The sequence below is a fragment of the Corvus moneduloides genome, chromosome 21 (assembly GCF_009650955.1).
Source record: "Corvus moneduloides isolate bCorMon1 chromosome 21, bCorMon1.pri, whole genome shotgun sequence".
NCBI lineage: Eukaryota > Metazoa > Chordata > Aves > Passeriformes > Corvidae > Corvus > Corvus moneduloides.
This window is the reverse complement of record NC_045496.1, coordinates 449,209-465,513: the sequence shown is the minus strand read 5'-3', so window position 1 is coordinate 465,513 and position 16,305 is coordinate 449,209. Positions and strand designations below refer to the sequence as shown.

The 16,305-nt window shown below is 46.4% G+C and overlaps 1 protein-coding gene across 8 annotated transcripts in view; it reads left to right on the top strand.

Annotated features, from left to right (window-relative positions):
• MVB12B (multivesicular body subunit 12B) overlaps window positions 1-16,305 on the top strand; it is a 60,116-nt gene that overhangs the window by 22,408 nt on the left and 21,403 nt on the right. For all 8 annotated transcript variants that reach the window (XM_032131294.1, XM_032131295.1, XM_032131292.1 and 5 more), the window contains one exon: window positions 7,599-7,696. In XM_032131294.1, the coding sequence (XP_031987185.1) occupies window positions 7,599-7,696 (98 nt within the window). The remainder of the gene's footprint in view (window positions 1-7,598; window positions 7,697-16,305) is intronic.

Here is a 16,305-nt window from a genome sequence, read left to right as displayed (position 1 = left end):
GCTGGCAGAGCACTACACCAGGGAAGTGCAGCTCTGGCTTTGATTCACAGAGAGCAACTGCTCTGCTTATATGTCTGGAATAAGAGCAAGATGTGTGAATTTTCCTTCTGAGCTCCCTTTTTTCTCTGAACTCCTTCTGAGTTACCTTTTCGCTAGTTAAGCTGGCCCCTCCTTAGGAAAAGGAAACAATTTGTTCCTGTTCTCTGCTCCCAGTGGAGCTTCATGTTGAGGAATGTAAGAATTTCTTTACTGGGCAGAGAAGTCTGATTTTTCAAATTGATTTATTAACGGTGTTTGAAATTGGTGGTGTAAGCTTGGGAAGGGATCACTCTGTGGCTTTCTGCTGCAGGCTGATGATGTGCAATCGAGGCAGGTCATAAAGCAACACCAACAAGCTGATGTGGAGACCCAAGCTGGGGCTGGGATGCACCAGCCTGACTCTGTGCAGTGTGGTAATGGAAGGGAAGCCTTCTGCCTTTCCTATTTTTTAAGTAGCTACCCTATTATTTAGAAATAGCTATAATAATTTTTTTCTTTAAGTTCTTTAAAATATATTTTTATGAAGCATCTGTAAGGGAAAAGGTTCCAGGGCTTCAGTGCTGTTCTGCTCTGGTGTAGAGAGAAGCCAAGCCCTGCCATTGCCCAGGGACAGCCACTGCTGGTGGTGTGAGGGCCAGGATGCTTCCACAGAGCAGTGGGGGTCCGCCTCAAATCCCTCATCGGAACCCAAATGCTGCCAGATAAGGAGTACTTAGGGATGGATGTTTCTGGTGTGACTGGAAACTGCTCTGAGAAATGTTGCCAGTGGTATCCTTTCTGCAAAGTGCTGCTTTCTTGATGGAGTTGCATTTTTTAATCTGTTTCATCAGGAGAGCTCTAAAGTAAAACCACCTTCTGATTTGCAACTAAGTGTAGAATCTTTTGCCCTGGAAAATACCTATAAGATCAATTAAAAAAAAGTAGTTATTATATTTTGAAAATATTATGTGGCTTGAATGCTCAAATCACTTGAATCATGAAACACAGCACAGCATTCGTAGTTTTTAGATTAAATACTTACCAGAAGCCAAGGGTGTCATAAGGGCTGAGGTCACATCTCAGCAGCAATGGATTAAAAACACTGTGAGACTGAAACAGTAAGTTGAAGCCTGGAGGAAGTGTTTCCATGGATCCTCTCTGGTGGGGATGGTAAGAAACAAAATGTAAGGATGAAATGCCCATGATATGTATAGACTGTGCAGATCTGAACATGATGATTTGGGTGGGTGAGGGGGACTGGCACATGTTTCTCCAGAGTCTGGTTCCCATAAAGGATTTGTTATGAAACGGCACTGACCATGTGGCTTGCGTCCAGCTCAGCTGGATGAAGACGTGCAAAAATTGGTCACAGTCCAGTGTGTTTTAGTGGTAGAAAATGATGATTAGGAAAAAATGTTTAAACAATACAGTTGGTTTCCAGGCACAAGAGTCTGTTGCAGCAGCTAAGAAGGAAAGCCGTGAACTGTAATTAGAAGGAGCCTGATGGATTTGGCTGACTTTGAGGATGCACTGAAAAATTTGTGGAGTGCTCTGAGTGAAGAGGCTTCAATCTTCTTAGAGTCATTTTTCTTTGTAAAGAGCACTGTTCCTGCTATAGCAGTATTTCTGGAGGCATGTTTTCTTTGGGGCATAGCATAGGGTTGTTAAGTCCAAACCGGAGGTATCCATTTGGAGAAGCTGTGCTCTGGGTTGTTAAATAAGCCCTGCAGGGAAACTGAGCTTTTTTCCCTAAAACTTGTGTGTTGTCTGCTATTTAATATGATCTCTGCCACTGCTGATTTGTAATCTGTGCTTTCACCCTGAAGTGCATGTGGTTGTGTTCAGATATTTCCTTTAAATCAATCACTTTCACCATTTTCCAAAACACTTCTTGAGTTTATTGCTTTTAGTAAAGTGTTTGGACTGTCATTATTTATTACTGGCAAAGTGCTGACAATGTGCTCTTCCCAAATGAGTCTTTATGTGGAATATTTGTTTAACGGGTTTTGCAGGGGAGGCGCCGATGTTCCCGGGGGCTGGGCTGTGCCTGCAGCACTCCAGGGCGGTGGGGTCTGCCTGGGCAGCAGCCCCCCACCATCCCCAGCAAGAGGATCATCTCTGAGAGGGGCTTTGAGTCTGGCCTGTGGGCCTGGGCTTCGTTGTGCTGATTAATTTGACAGAATTTAAAATCCTAACCAAGGAAGCTTACACCATGTGTAATTTATCTTTTTGGAGTATTTCTGCTGTTTGGCAATTTTTCCCTACTGCTTCATTATCTGAAAACTCCTGACTCTGGAGAGCAGCTTGTGAAGGATGTGAAAGCCGCATGCTTGCCGCCGCAGCCTTCCGAGACACGGCGCTGCTCAGCTGAGACAGCCACTTCATAAGCACTTCGTGCTTGCAGGGCGAGGTCTCCGTTCTTAGATGCAGCCTCTGCCTATGAGGATTTAATGGGCTGCAGCTCAGACTTCCAAGTGGCATAAATTAAACTTGTTGGGTTTTTTTCTGTTGTTTGGCAGCTGCTCTGTCCTAGTTACTCAAGTTCTCTGATCTGAATTAATCCCCATGTAGAGGAAGCTGCAGGAGCTTCATCCTGCATTAGGCCTTACATTTTGGGTAGCTGGTCTGCAGTAGATCGTGTGAGCATCGCCGCGGGTTGTGCGTTCGGCCGGTGACTGCTCTCGTCCGAGAGAGGCGCGCAGCATCACGTCCCCGTGGTGGGGCAGGGGGCTGGGGAGGGGGCTGGCGGAGGCACCCGCTGGGCTGTGTGTGGAGTGTGCACTGCCTTCCTCCTTTCCTACAGCTGGGAAAGTTAAATGGGGAGATCTGAATGTGGAAAGAATCGCTCACTCTCTTTTTCATTCTCTCCTGCATTTGGGCTTTTATAAAATCTGAATCTGGCACCCCCAGTTCTCATTGACTCTTAGGAAACAGGATATTTTAGTAGCTTGGAATGAGATGAAATGCTTGCAAAGTCCATATGTTGCTTGTTTTAGGGAAAGGGTCAGGAAGGTTTTAGAAAGTATTTAAATATTTGGTTTACACGATTAGAATAGATTGTCTGGAATGAAGTCCATTACCCGAGGTGATTCTTGCCTTGCAGTTTAGGTTTTCATTGCAGTTCTTTGGAGTATGAGGTAGGTGTTCTGGCATCTCAGTGCCCCAACAGAGTTAAAGTTAAGGGCTGTGAATAAATACTGTAGCTGGGATCTAGCCACTGCTGGAACCACAGATGCCTGCTGTGGCAGTGGCTGCGAGCTGCAGCCTGGGAGATGCCTCCTGGTAGAGGGGGTGGTTGCCAAGTCCTCTGATGTCAGTTCATAGAACCCCAGCAGCTTCTTTTTTAGAAATGTGCCTTTTCCTGTCTCCATGAGCAAAGATTTCATGTTGGATTACATTTCTTGAGAGCTGCAGCCTGATATTAACTCACTTTAGGTGTGCTTTCAGCTTTCTACAGCTTGAAATTTAGTTGTTCTGTTCTCAATTTTTCATGAGATGCGATCTTTGCATGATCACTGATTATGGAAAGTAAGGGGGGTTTTTTTTGGTGGTTTTTTTTTTTTTGAAAGGTATTTCCATGAGACTGCAGGTTTTGCAGCAGTGTTCTGAAGGTCATTGTGAAAAAAATCAACCTTTTCTGCCTGACCGTTCAGATGCTGCTCTGGGTGTCACACTTGTACCACCCCAGACTACCACTGTTGAGTCCAAAGCCCATCTTACCATTGGACTTTTGCTGTGCATTGTTGGTATTTTTATATGAATTATGGAGCATCCTTTGATATCTGGCACTTCCCCTTGTGATCCTCTGTTCCTTTTTATGAGTACTTGCCCCCTCACTTCAAAAGCAGTTCATCACCTTCCTGCAGACAGTTCTTAATAACAGGTTTGGAACTGTTGGGCATTCCTGGGCCTGTTTTATGTGAGTTTCTCTCCAAAAATGTTCAAAAAGTGGCCATAATGTGCACAGACCTCAAATCCCCTTCGTCTGCACGTGAAGGATCTCCTCATCACATGCTGACTTGTTCTGTGGATTTGCTGAATAAAAGAGCAACTGAAGTGAAGAGGGTGATTAAACTTGCTCTAAATTGTCTTGAAATTATCATACGCTGGAGAAAAATATGTTTGGTATTTGAGCAGTGTGGGTTTGACTCCAGTTGTGGAGGGAAAGCTGGAGCCCTGGGCCTGGCCGTGCCAGGACCGCCCGTCCTCCTGCTGCACCAAAGTGCCTCATTGCTTGTCTTTGGGAGGAGGAAAGCTGCTTCTGGTGACAGTTCAAAAGGGAGATAATTGGCACAGGGATAGTCTTTGTGAGTTGCCATTCCTCAACATCAGAGACTCACTAAAGTACTAATAATTACTGTTAATATCTTTCAGTGGAAACTTTCTGAGTAAACGAGTGCTGGTTGAGGCAGCATTTAACGGCCGCTGCTGGCATGATCGGAATGCAAATAAGTGTTATTAGCCTAATGATTTGCTGTCACCACGGTGTGCAGCAGTAGTGTTGTGAATATGTCATGCAGTACCCGTGAATTTGGAAAGTGTGTCAAAACACAACTTCAATTAGTTTGCTCTAATTATGACTCTAGAGAGTTCATAAGTATATCACTCCTCATTAAAAGAGATTTTCTTATATGGATTAATACAGCACATAAAGGGGTGTTTGAGCGATTGGAGGCAGGGCTGTGCAGAGGGAGGATGCCTGTGGGGTGCTGGAGGTACAGCAGGTCTGGAGCAGTGCTGGGGTCCAGCCCCATTCTGTGAGCTCCTGGTGCAGGGCCAGGGCTGGGAAACCTCCCAGGCAGGAGCAAGTGGCTGTGCCAGGTCAGCTGTGGGCAGCAGGAGCCTTGTAGATGGTTCTGGACAGGCTCTTCAATTAAAAACAACCAAACCAACAACAAACCCCAAACCACAAAAGCTTTAGAAGGAACCACGCTTGATGCTAAAATAGAGATGTGTCCCAAAAGCTTTACTCTGGTAAAGGTCAAGGAGCACAAGCAGACAGAAGCGCAGGCCTGTGCCAGCCTGGCCTCTCCAGAGCAGCCCTTTGGGATGCTGGGTGTCTGTTCCCCTTCCCCAGGATGTTTGTAGTGCATTTTGCACTCTGTCTTGTCACATTGCCTGGTCATGTTCCAGCTTTGCAGAACAGGAAAAGATTGTTGTGCTCACAGGTGAGCAGCTGGGTAAGGGTTAAAGTAGTAATTGTTTAAATCTTTTAGGCTTTCCTCCCAGTTCTGTGATAATTTGATGAAGAACTTCACCCTAATTAAATATTCAAATTAGGAATAAGTGTCAATATGGCTTCCCGGTGCCTGGAATGATGATTAATTGTATTCAAAACTCTAGTGGCCACTGTAATCTAAACCAAACCGTTGTTCTTGATTATTTGTGCAACACATTTACCATGTTTTTGTTTTAAAATTTAAACTAGTAATTGATTTGCCATATGCCACAGAACTGCACATACTTTCACGGTATGTGTTTAGGAACTTGGGGACTTTGTAATTGGGATTTTCTTGCTTTTCAATGGCAGCCTCTTTTTTTTGTCTTCTACAATGCAAAATGATTTGGCTCTCACAACACATAAGGAAAATGCATTATGCAATCAAGTTTGTAGGTATAAGCTGTATTGATCCTGGCCAAAGTTTACATTAATTTAAAATAGATTAGGCTTTGTTTCCCATTCCTCCCTACAATGTCATCTTTTATAAAAAGAAAGGGGGAAGGGGAGAGCTGATTTCCATCCAGCAGTCACTGCCCTGTCTTGTGGTATTGCAGCTAACGTTCTTGGAGACATCTCTCTGGCTGTCTGCATGCAGCTGGACTGATGGAATGCCCAGTTGTCCTACCTCAGGGACACCAAGTAGCCCCGGAGCAGGCATGCAGACCATCGTTTCCAGACGCCCTTGTTACAGCCACAGTCAAGACCCTGGTGTCAGACAGGGCTGGCGCTCCTCCCCAGCCCCACAAGCAGTGGTGGGAGTGCTGCCCACTGAGGGTAGGTCTGCAGGTGTACACCTGAATGTCACCTTCGTCACCCCCCTGCCACAACGGGATTCCTTGTGGTGTCTTAGCGTCGCTGTGTGTGAAAGGGAGAGCAGACGGGACTCCCCGTGGAGTGGGCCAGCAAGGGCTGGGCTGGTGTTGGTGTGTGTGGTCAGTCCCTCGGCGGGCGAGCGATTCGTTCTGTTGCCCACGTGGCACGTGCACCCCCTCCAGCACCCGGCACGCGCAGGAGCTGCCTCCTTGCCGGGGCTCAGGGGCCTCTGCAAGCACACGGCCTGAAGCCGTGCTGCAAGGCTGCTGCCTGCCTGCTGGAGCCGAGGGCTGCATCGTGGTACTCCGGCAGTGCCCACCTTGAGCCAGCTGTGGGCTGGCCCCATCAGTCCTCTGGCTGAGGGCATGTGTGTCATTCCCCTGGAGTGGCAGTGGGCTGTGCTTGAGGGCTGTCTGGAGGGCAGGGGTCAGCCTCTCCAAGTTGGTACAAACTCCTAAAAAATACTCTCCTTAGAAATGGGCCTTTTAAATAGACCTTTATTTACCTCCAGAACAATTTCCACTGTGAAGAAAGCAGTTCCCCATAGAGGGCAAAGAAATTCAGTCTTTCTGCTATCTGCCTTGGTGCCTTGAAAAATATTTTTGGATACTTCTATTAAAAATCAAATGAGAAGCGTGTCATGCCCAAAGACAGTGGTCTCCTGTTTAAAATGTGTTCGTAACAAACCTGCCTCTGCTCCAGAGACTCTCATGTGGATTGTGTTTTAAACAGCAAACTGATAGCCAAATTCAAATATATTTTCACACCATCTTTTTTTTAGTTAAAAATAGCTTTGGAAAGCACAAGCAAGCTCAGACTGATGTTTGCTTTTTCTTATTTTATCTGTGCTGTTCACCATCATCTGCATCTAGGGCTAAAAATACATTGTTCTTCCCAAAATGTGTCCTGTTTTAGAGGCAGATAACTTCCAGATGATTCATGTGGTAGATAAAACCTACTGGCTGAGGACATGGGTTTGGTGCACTGCTCTCACACACAGGGCATCCAGGAGGACACAAAGGCTGCCTGGTTCTCCTGGCAGGAGGGCGATGCTCAGTGTCTGCCCATGTTCAGGAGCTCTCACTCAGGTGAGGTGGGAGCTGCTCCCTCTGCCTCAGGCTGCACTGAGCCCCTCTGTGAAGAGGATGCATCTTTATTATGTGTGGCAATGCGGTCCAGAAGATTAATGATAACATTTTATTAAAATTCACACAGACCTGGGATCTGCATTAGAGAAATACAGATTTGGATTAAAGGGGCAAAGCCGTGCTGGCTGTTCGTGGGTGCTGCCTCGTGTGGAGCTGCTGTGCCTGGCCGGGGCTGAATGCCCTGCTGGGGATGGATGGCTGCTATTGCAGTCCTTGGTTGTTGGCCGAGCGCATTGCTCAGAGGGGTGGAGGGGGCTGGCACTGGGTGTAGACAGTTTTAGAAGCAATACTGAAATCAGCATTTGCTGCTTAACCTGCCTGGAGCCGTCAGGCTGGAGTGAGCTGACAGGAGCAGAATCTTCCGCTCTGTAGTAACACCTTTCCTCTCTGTCCCTCAGGCATATCTCGCTGACGCTCCCAGCCAGCTTCCGGGGGAAGAGCCACAGCACCCGCCTGGACTTGGAGCACCAGCACTCCAACCTGTACGCCATCTCAGGTGAGCTGCCGTGTGCTTCTCTGCTCTTGTGTCATCAGTGGTGTAACCAGTACAGCAAACCTGCACGTGCAAACGGCCAGGTGTGTGGTACCCACGAAACAACATCCAGCTTTTTATCAGTGCCATTTAATAGTTGAGAGCAGCTGAGGTGCAGAGAGACCCCAGGAAATGCCCAGGGACACTTGTTCCCAGCAGCAAGTGTTCCTGATCCCCAGGGAGATCACAGCCACTAGGGAGGGATGCTGCTGCCTTCCGAGGTGCTGAGTGAGAGCTCTGATGGGAAGCAATGCTGACACATACTTTGCTCCTGATATTATTCATGGTCTTCACAAGTGAGTCATAAGAGACATCTTTGCCTGTTTCACAGGAGGCTTAATCTTGCCCAGCAGGGATGAGTTTCAAACACAGTGGTCTTTGCTACCCTCAACATACGTATTGAAAACAGATGAGACCTTTACTCCCTCTCATTTCCATACTCCCTATATTGGCCATGCATATGTATTTGTTTCCCAATGTTAGGGAAAACTGGGAGTTAGACACTAGAAAATGCGGGTTCTGCACTGATTTGTGAGAACCATGTGCTTACACATGCACACTTGGTCTCTCTAGCTGCAGCTTTCGCTCTGTTCATCATTCCAAGCCAGTATACAAGTGCTAGAGCCAGTAATAATTTCCGGATATTAACATGGAAAAAACCTGCCAATGAATATTTTAGCCAGTTTTTATTTTTAACTAGTACTAATCTGCAGGGAGTTGTTTACTGAAATAGAATGGGGAAGATCAAGGCTGTTCCTTCCCCCATGCAGGTAGAGGTACCTGTTACTGTGCCTCAGGACTGCACAGTGGGTTGGGTTGGAGTTGGGGTTCCTGTGAGCTGTCCCTGGCAGCTCTGCTCTTTGGGAGGAGGTTCTGGCTCTGGGTGCTCACTTTCTTAAAGGAGGAGTGAGCTCAAAAGAAATGTAGCCAGGTTCTCTGGGCCCAAGAAGAACGGGCTCTGGAAGCAGGAGGCCAGGATGCTTTAGAGTTGTGCTTTGTGGGCCCTGTCACTCTGGGAGGTGCTCAGAGCTGTGTGGTCTGGGAGGTGTTCGTGGAGCACAGCAAAGGGAGTTTTGGTTCTGTGGAGTAAGAAGTGCTGGGCACAGCTCTGGTGCAGGACTGCATTTAACCCACCCCTTCTCCTGGGGTCCAGTTTGTGCTCTGTGCTCCAGCTCCGCAGTGCTGGGGTGCAACAGTTTTTCCAGTTTATTTTTTTTGTAGTACTATTACACCTGAACAAATATTGTCATAGGCATGGTAGAATCACACTTAGCACAAGTTCTGCTCTGTTACGTTGTTTTTGCAAGAGGAAAAAGACACTGGCTTTAAACCTGACTCTGTCAAAACTTAATGAACGTCTAGTCCCTTCATCTGGCTGAAGGACATTTTAGGACAGTTTGGAAATCCAGCAGTGGATTTAGTGGGCTGTGCAGTCGAAACTGCTTGTGCATAATCAGGGAGGAGAAGATGGCAAAAATGTACCATTCACAGGTTCTTCCTATTAATAGTGAGTGACACTTGTAACATGGGAACATGGCATTAATTCGTGCACCATAATCAAAGGGTTATTTAAAAGGTAATCTCTGCCTGGAACTGCAGCTTCAGGTTCCTACAGAGATAGAGTATAATAATTGTGTAATCCTTGTCAGTCCTCGTTTTTCTTGTTACTCTCCTACCCCAATACATTTGGAAATGAAAGGGAAGGTGTGTTCCTGTGTTCGCATGAGACAATTCTGTGTGGGGATGGGAAGCTGTGCTTTCTCTCCTGGGAAAGTGCCAAATGCACCAACTGCAGCAGCTCTGTGTGGGTGTTACTGGGACTGGCCTTTCTACAGGATGTGCTGGCCTCTGCGCATGGTGCAGCCTGAGGAGGTGCCTGCTTTACAGAGAGCCTGAACGCTTTACCAGATCCTTACAGGCAAAGCACAAAACAAGGCCTGTGGAACTGGACAGGGCATTAGTTCTTCATGTTTGCTTGAGCACATTTTCAAGTATATAACTCTTATTTTTCCTCCAGTTGCACATTCTCCTCCAGAAACGCTGTTATATGAGTTGTGCGTGTGTTGTAATGGCTATTTCAGCTGTGAGCTCTTTCCAAAGAAAGGGTCTTGTTATATGACACATCCTGTGCATTGACAGGATTTTCATGCACAGCTCCTGACCACGGCTGCCTTGTCAGCAGCTGCAGTGAGGTGCCGTGACAATTCTCTTTGTGTGCTTAAACCTCGCCGAGGTGGATTAGCCCCCAGACGCGCTCTGGAAGCCATTCCCAAGTTTCCTGTTCTGTTGGTGTCGTGTGCAGCCAGTCCGGACTGCCTGGAGTGCTCTCTGCAGTGCCATGGCAACAGGAGATTTAGGAACAGGCTGCCACTGCCGGCCTGAGCCACGCTGCCGGGCTCCCTTTGCCGGGTGGGTCCCCACCGCAGCTGTGGGTGCAGGGAGGATGTGCAGGCCACGGTGGCACGGGGCCAGCGTGCTGGGTGAGGGGAGCTGGGCCTCCAGCGGACACAGGGTCCCTCTCCATGTATGGACAGGCCTGTGGGCTCCCTCTCTTGGCTCCCACATCAGAAAAGGGGTTCTTGGGGCTGGTGAGGGCAACAAAAGCCATTATGAACAGTCTCTTCCAGTTTTGGTATGGCCTCAGTCTGTGCTTGGGAAGGGAGGGCTGTAATGGGGGTAGAGTGAAGAGCTGCAGCGTGGGCTCTCTTCGCTGTCTGTAGAGACCCAAGATCTTCTCAGTATTCAATGAAAACAATGCTTCCAGCTGCAGTTCAGCATGTTTGTGGGAGGTTAGATGCATTTTGGCTGTCAATCCTACTTTGTATCACAAATATATTTTGGCAGAATGACCATATCCTCACTGGAACTGCCCATTACCCCTTGGGCACTGTAATGCAGTTGTTGTTTGCACAAAACTGGAGTCAAGGAAAAAATGGTCCTGTAAGCAGCAATTATAGTTTTTAATCAGTCTTTTGTTGTTGCCAGTCTTGGCCATGACACACTGGGTGACCAGAAAGTTAAGGAGACTTCTCTTGGCACAGTAAACTGGTGAGTGAGTCCCTGGCAGGGTGCAGATAGGGAAGCACTGCCCACAGCTCATGGCGGGAGCCTGTTACGTGCCGCAGCAGCGCAGCACTGGCACTGCTGGCATCATCCTTGTGCCCCACAGCCTCCCTGGTCCCACCCCATGCCATGCACCCCAGACCAAAAGGCAGAATTAGTTCTAAGTTGATGTGCAGAATGTCTGTGGGTGCTGCTGGGAGCAGGGTGCCAAGGAGCTGACAGGTTTAATGTGCTTATTGGGGCAGGCAGCTGCTGGAAGAAGAATGCCTCACTCCAGACAGACCTGTTGACAGACATGGCTCAGTATTTCACAGCGCAGTCTTTCCTCATGGCCTTCAGTTTAATTAAGATGTTGTTGTGACTACATACTGCCTTCATTTCAGACTTGAGCATCTTCTGCCTGCATATTGCTTCAGCTTATCAGAGGCACAAGCACAGTGAGGGAGAGGCAGCCCTCACAGGCAGGAACAGATAGTAATATACAGGGAAAATTCCTCAATGAAGTGAAAAATTATTTATAATAATTTATAATAATGGTAGTCAAATAGAAGGGAAATAAGTCACTCTAAGAGTATATAAATTTTTATGATAGTGTATAAACAGCCATAGCTTGCCTTGTCTCCCATCTATTCCTGCAGAGAATGAGGGCAACATCTAGCATAAAGAAAAATACAATAAGAAAATGAAGAAATGAATGGGAAGAGCTGGAGGATTGATCACCCAGTGTATTTGTATATCCTGATGTAAAAGGTGCCGCTGACAGGTGGCCAGGTTTCTTCTGTATAAAACCATGTGTGTGCTGTCAGGGCAGTGTGAGCAGCCTTGTTTCGATTGATGAATTGCCTGCTTTCTTGATTAAACCTTCCGTCACTTACAAAACAAAAAGCCTGTGTTTCGATGGCAGAGTGGGACATGTCAAAAAAATCTGTCTGCTTTACCTTTGTGCAGATGTTGGGCACAGACTGTAACATGTATTATTAAAATGAATGTGGCATTTACTGTGCATTATTTCTTTCCTGGGAGAAGGGACCTGTAAATTATATGCTAATAATAATCTTTAACCCTTTCAGGAGGAACCAAGAGATGCAGGAGTGCAAATATTCTGCAGGCCTCACTAATTGGATGGGCTCTAACACCACTGCAGCACTCTTAAGTTGCTAAGCAGTGGGTTCCAGCCCTTGCTGCCAATGATCTGTGCATTCTGCTGAGCAGGGTTGTCTTTTTTTTCCCCCTGAAATTTTGCTGTAGCCATCTTCAGCGTTCTATTACAGATAGATGTGTTTTGGGGCAGCAGCAGATAAGCATATGTAATTTGACTCTAGAACAATCTATTCCCTTTTCTTGGCTTGTTCTCAGATTAGGATAGAAATTGTGTTGTATGGAGTCTGTACAACCCCATCAGAATGTGTACACAAAGCAATTAAAGCCTCTGTGCACCAGTTTTGTGCAGGAGATAAGTGTATGAACTTCCAGATCCTGCTGCAGCTGGCAGTGTGTAGCCAGAAACCCAACTTCAGTCATATGAACCTTTCCAAGGATATTTATTCTGGCAGAAATTTGGAGATAGCAAGATGATCAGTTACCCTTGGGTAGGACCAAGGTCCATCTTTTGAACACTTAAATGTGGAAACTGTGCTGGGAAAGCAGTAGAACAAAAGCAGAACATACTTTGATATATGTTGTTGGTAGTCAGCCCCAAACAATTAAAGTATTTGTGCAAGTACCTTCAGAAGTGAATCGTGTTAGCTGGACATACTAACACGTCATCCATAAATTTGGGCATCCATCCTCACGTCATGTTAATCCATAGAAATAAAACAGGATCCAGAAGCACAGAATCTCTCACCACTTGGAGCATTCTCAGTTCAGTTCAAGACCTTGCTGAGCTGCAGGTGAAGGTTTTCCTTCTCTTTAAGGGGAGAAAAGCCATGTCCTCTGGGTTGGAGTTTAGATGTCAGATCCCAAAAAACATCACACACTTTATGTTCCGATAAAGCAACGTCCATGCTGGGACCGAGGCCGCAGCACCTGCTGTTCATTTTCCTGAGGAGCGATGGGTTTTTGAGCAGTCATTTGATGTTCAAAAATACATGCTTTGCATGTATTTCTTACCTGAAAGGTACTGTTTTGTAGTTGTCTTTAACCACTTTAGTCAATACATATCAAGTTATTTGCGTGAAGTATTTTTCTGTGAGAAGCTGGGCTGAGCATCAGGGAAGGGAAGTGCGGCCGGCTGCCAGCGCAGCGTTGGCTGGAGTGTGCGTGCCAGCGTGCCTCGGAGGAGGAGGTTTCCGTGTGCAGCTCTTACAGGTGCCAGTTTCTCCACAGCTCTGGCTTGTTTATTTTGGAATCAAGCACCAATATTTATTACCTTAGGGAGGTAAATATTTACTTAAATGAGTATATATTGTATTTATATATAAATAGTTTGTTATTATATTTAAATATTTATTGCCCTCTTTAAGACACTTCCTGTGAAAGGTCAAAGCAAACTGTGGTCTGAGAGGTTGGAGAGGGAAACACTGTGGGCAGAGGCTCTGGTCCAAATTCCACCTGCTGAGTCACACAGGTGAGCGTTCCCAGCAGGAAGCCCAGGGGCAGAGCCCCCTTGGGGAGGGGACAGAGGGTCTCAGCCTGGTGCAGCCCAGCCAGGGCGGGGTGAGCCGGGGTCTGGCCATGGCACGAGGTCGAGCTGAGCTGGGGTTCGTCTGCAGGAGCGTGGGCTGTTCCTGCAGGCACTGCAGCGACATTTGGCGTTCGCTCCACGCAGGTTTCTAATCCAGCTCTCTGGAGGCAGCAGGGAGAGTGGAAACTGCTGTTAATGATCTGGAAAAACATCAAAGCCAGTGGATTCCTGAGAAGGAAGCCGAGTTGCTTTTCCGTCCTGCAAGCTGCGGCTCTCGGCAGGGGGCAGGTGTCATCTGTCTGGGCAGTGGCGTGGGAAGCGTTTGCTTCACACACTGCTCCTAAGACCGCAGTTTGCTTCCTGGTTCCTCCTCCTGTTCAGGAGGGGCTAACTTGGGAATGCCTTGGGCTATCTATCCCCCCCCTCCCTTTTTTTTTCCTTGGTAGTGACAAAAGAAGTCTCTTTCAGAGGTCTTTCTAGATACAGATTTTGTTATATTTCAGTGCCCATATGTCAACTTCCTTCTTGTTGTAAAATGCCAGGTTATCTGGCCACGTGTGCCACTTCCTTAGTTGTCTCTTTCCTTTTAAAAGACACTGTTGCTCTCTTCTGTATGTAGGAGGACAGATGTTTTAATCAGAGGTTAATAAATTATTTTCACAAACTATTGTTTTGCTTCATCCTTTTTGTAGATAATTAAATTATGTACTTGGCACAGCATGTCTGCTTTACTAAAACAGGTAATTTTGAAAAAAAGGGAGATTCTATTTTTTGGCTCAGTGCACAAAGGATTGCTTTTATCTTCATCTTCTAGCACAGTTCCTGGTGGTTCTGCGATCGCCTCCAATGTTCAAGGGGTTTGAGACCCCCAGTCTTGGAGGGGAAGGTCCTGTGCTGCATCTTACTGTTGGTTCCCATCCCTTCACTTACGTTCTTGGCACTTTTAAGAGTAGAAGCGGAACTAAATTTATATTTTGTGACACTGAATTTTAATCAGGATGGTCCACAAGCCAGACAAGTTGTGACACAAGCTTTATTCTGCATTGAAACCTCTTTACTGAAGCTGAGATTAAAGTCAGCCTGTTCTTTACTCTATTGCAATTTCCAGTCTTTGGACTAAGAGACCTGGATAATCTTCCAGCTATGAAAGGCTCTATTAATATCCAACAGTTCAGGCAGGCTGGAGTCTCATGTAAAATGCTGCAGCTGCATATTTCAGAAAGGGATGTGTGTTACTTAATACTATACTTAATGAGATTCAAAAAGTATGTTTGTTATTAAATTAGCCCATCCGTGGTGTACAGACCCTTGGTGTGCTGTGTCAGCGTGGCCCACATGTTATCCAGGCTGTGCTGGGGCAGCAGCCCCAAATGGGGATGATGGCACCATGAGTTCTCCCACAGGTGACATTTTTAAGACAGACAATTTTTTGATGAACCTGCTGTCACCTGAAGTGCCATTTGTTGTTTTCCTCTGCTCAGCGCCATGTGCTGGTGTGGGAGGTGGAGGCCCTGGCTGGGTGCTGCCCTGCCCTCGCATTGGTCCCAGCTCCCTTCGGCGCGGCAGGCGGGCAGGGGAGCCGTGTCCCCTCCTGCTCGTGTCCCTCAGCTCACACGTCACCTTCCAAGGAGGCTGCTCAGACTCTGCCGGGAGGATTATCTGGCTGTAACCCTGTAGCCTTGAATTATGTATGAGCAGGCGTACCGGGGACAGCCTGGGGGTACGTGCGGGGGCTGCAGTGGGGGTGATGGAGGGAAGGGCGATGGCGAGGTGACGTGGATGCCCCGGACAGGGGTGCCCTCGTTCTGCACGCCCCGCAGCAGCAGTGGGTGAGGGCCAGTGGCTGATGGAGGAGGATGAGCTTGCGGGACTGGCGCCGTTCCGTGGAGCACAACCTTGGGGTGGCCTGTGCTGTGTTTGTTTTGCTTTGCCGAGTGCCAGAGTTTAATTTTTTTTAAATGGGAAGCCGCTCAGAGGTTTGGATATTTAAACAGTTATTAACCAAATGACAATTAACAGATTGCAGAGACAGATTTTCTTTTCAAAACCTCCAAAATTGAGTACAGTTTGCAAAACTATCACAGCATAGTAATGACAATGAATTTTGATTTCCTGGAACTGATATTAGACTCCTTATTAAACTATGTGCATCTGCTTTTAATTTACTCCAAATAATTGGAAAATGCAATGAAGCTTTCCAATTAAAGCTTGGCTTTATGCTGTTTAATAATACCCCCCATAATATTATAGCTTATGAAGTGACAGGTGAGTTGGTGTATGAATAAAACATAAAGGCAGCAATAAGGGACAGAAAACCAGAGACAGTTGTTGGGGATTTTAAATGCTGGATGTAATTTGCATATATTAATCTCTTCTTTTCAGCCTTATCAGGCGTTCTTCAGTATTTGAAGTTAAAATAGCATTGACAGGCGGGAGTACGCTTAGTTTTTTCAAGGATTTATTACTTGTATAATTTCTGATCTTTAATAAGCAGATATGACTGATCCTCATAGTTCTATAGAAATCGGTTAATTGTTCCAGATGGCGCATACTGATTATGCAAAATTACTTTTCACACCATTTTTTTTTTTTTGATGGAGTTTGGAGTAAAATTAAATTTTTTATAGCCTTCTTATCATGCTGTTTTACAGTGGGTTTTGCACAGAAGTTGAATTTAATCTACTATATTACATTGACCAGCAGAGTTATTCTAATGTAGCATTCTGTGATTTGACAAGGAATAATAGAACACGTTGCTCATTGTGCATTTCTGTGCTGCTAATAAAAAGGAGTTGCAGTGCAGCAAACCAGGCTGTTATTTATGAAGAATGCTTAATTTGCACAGTTAAAAATGCAAAATTGTTACAATGAGATGTTCGCTCTT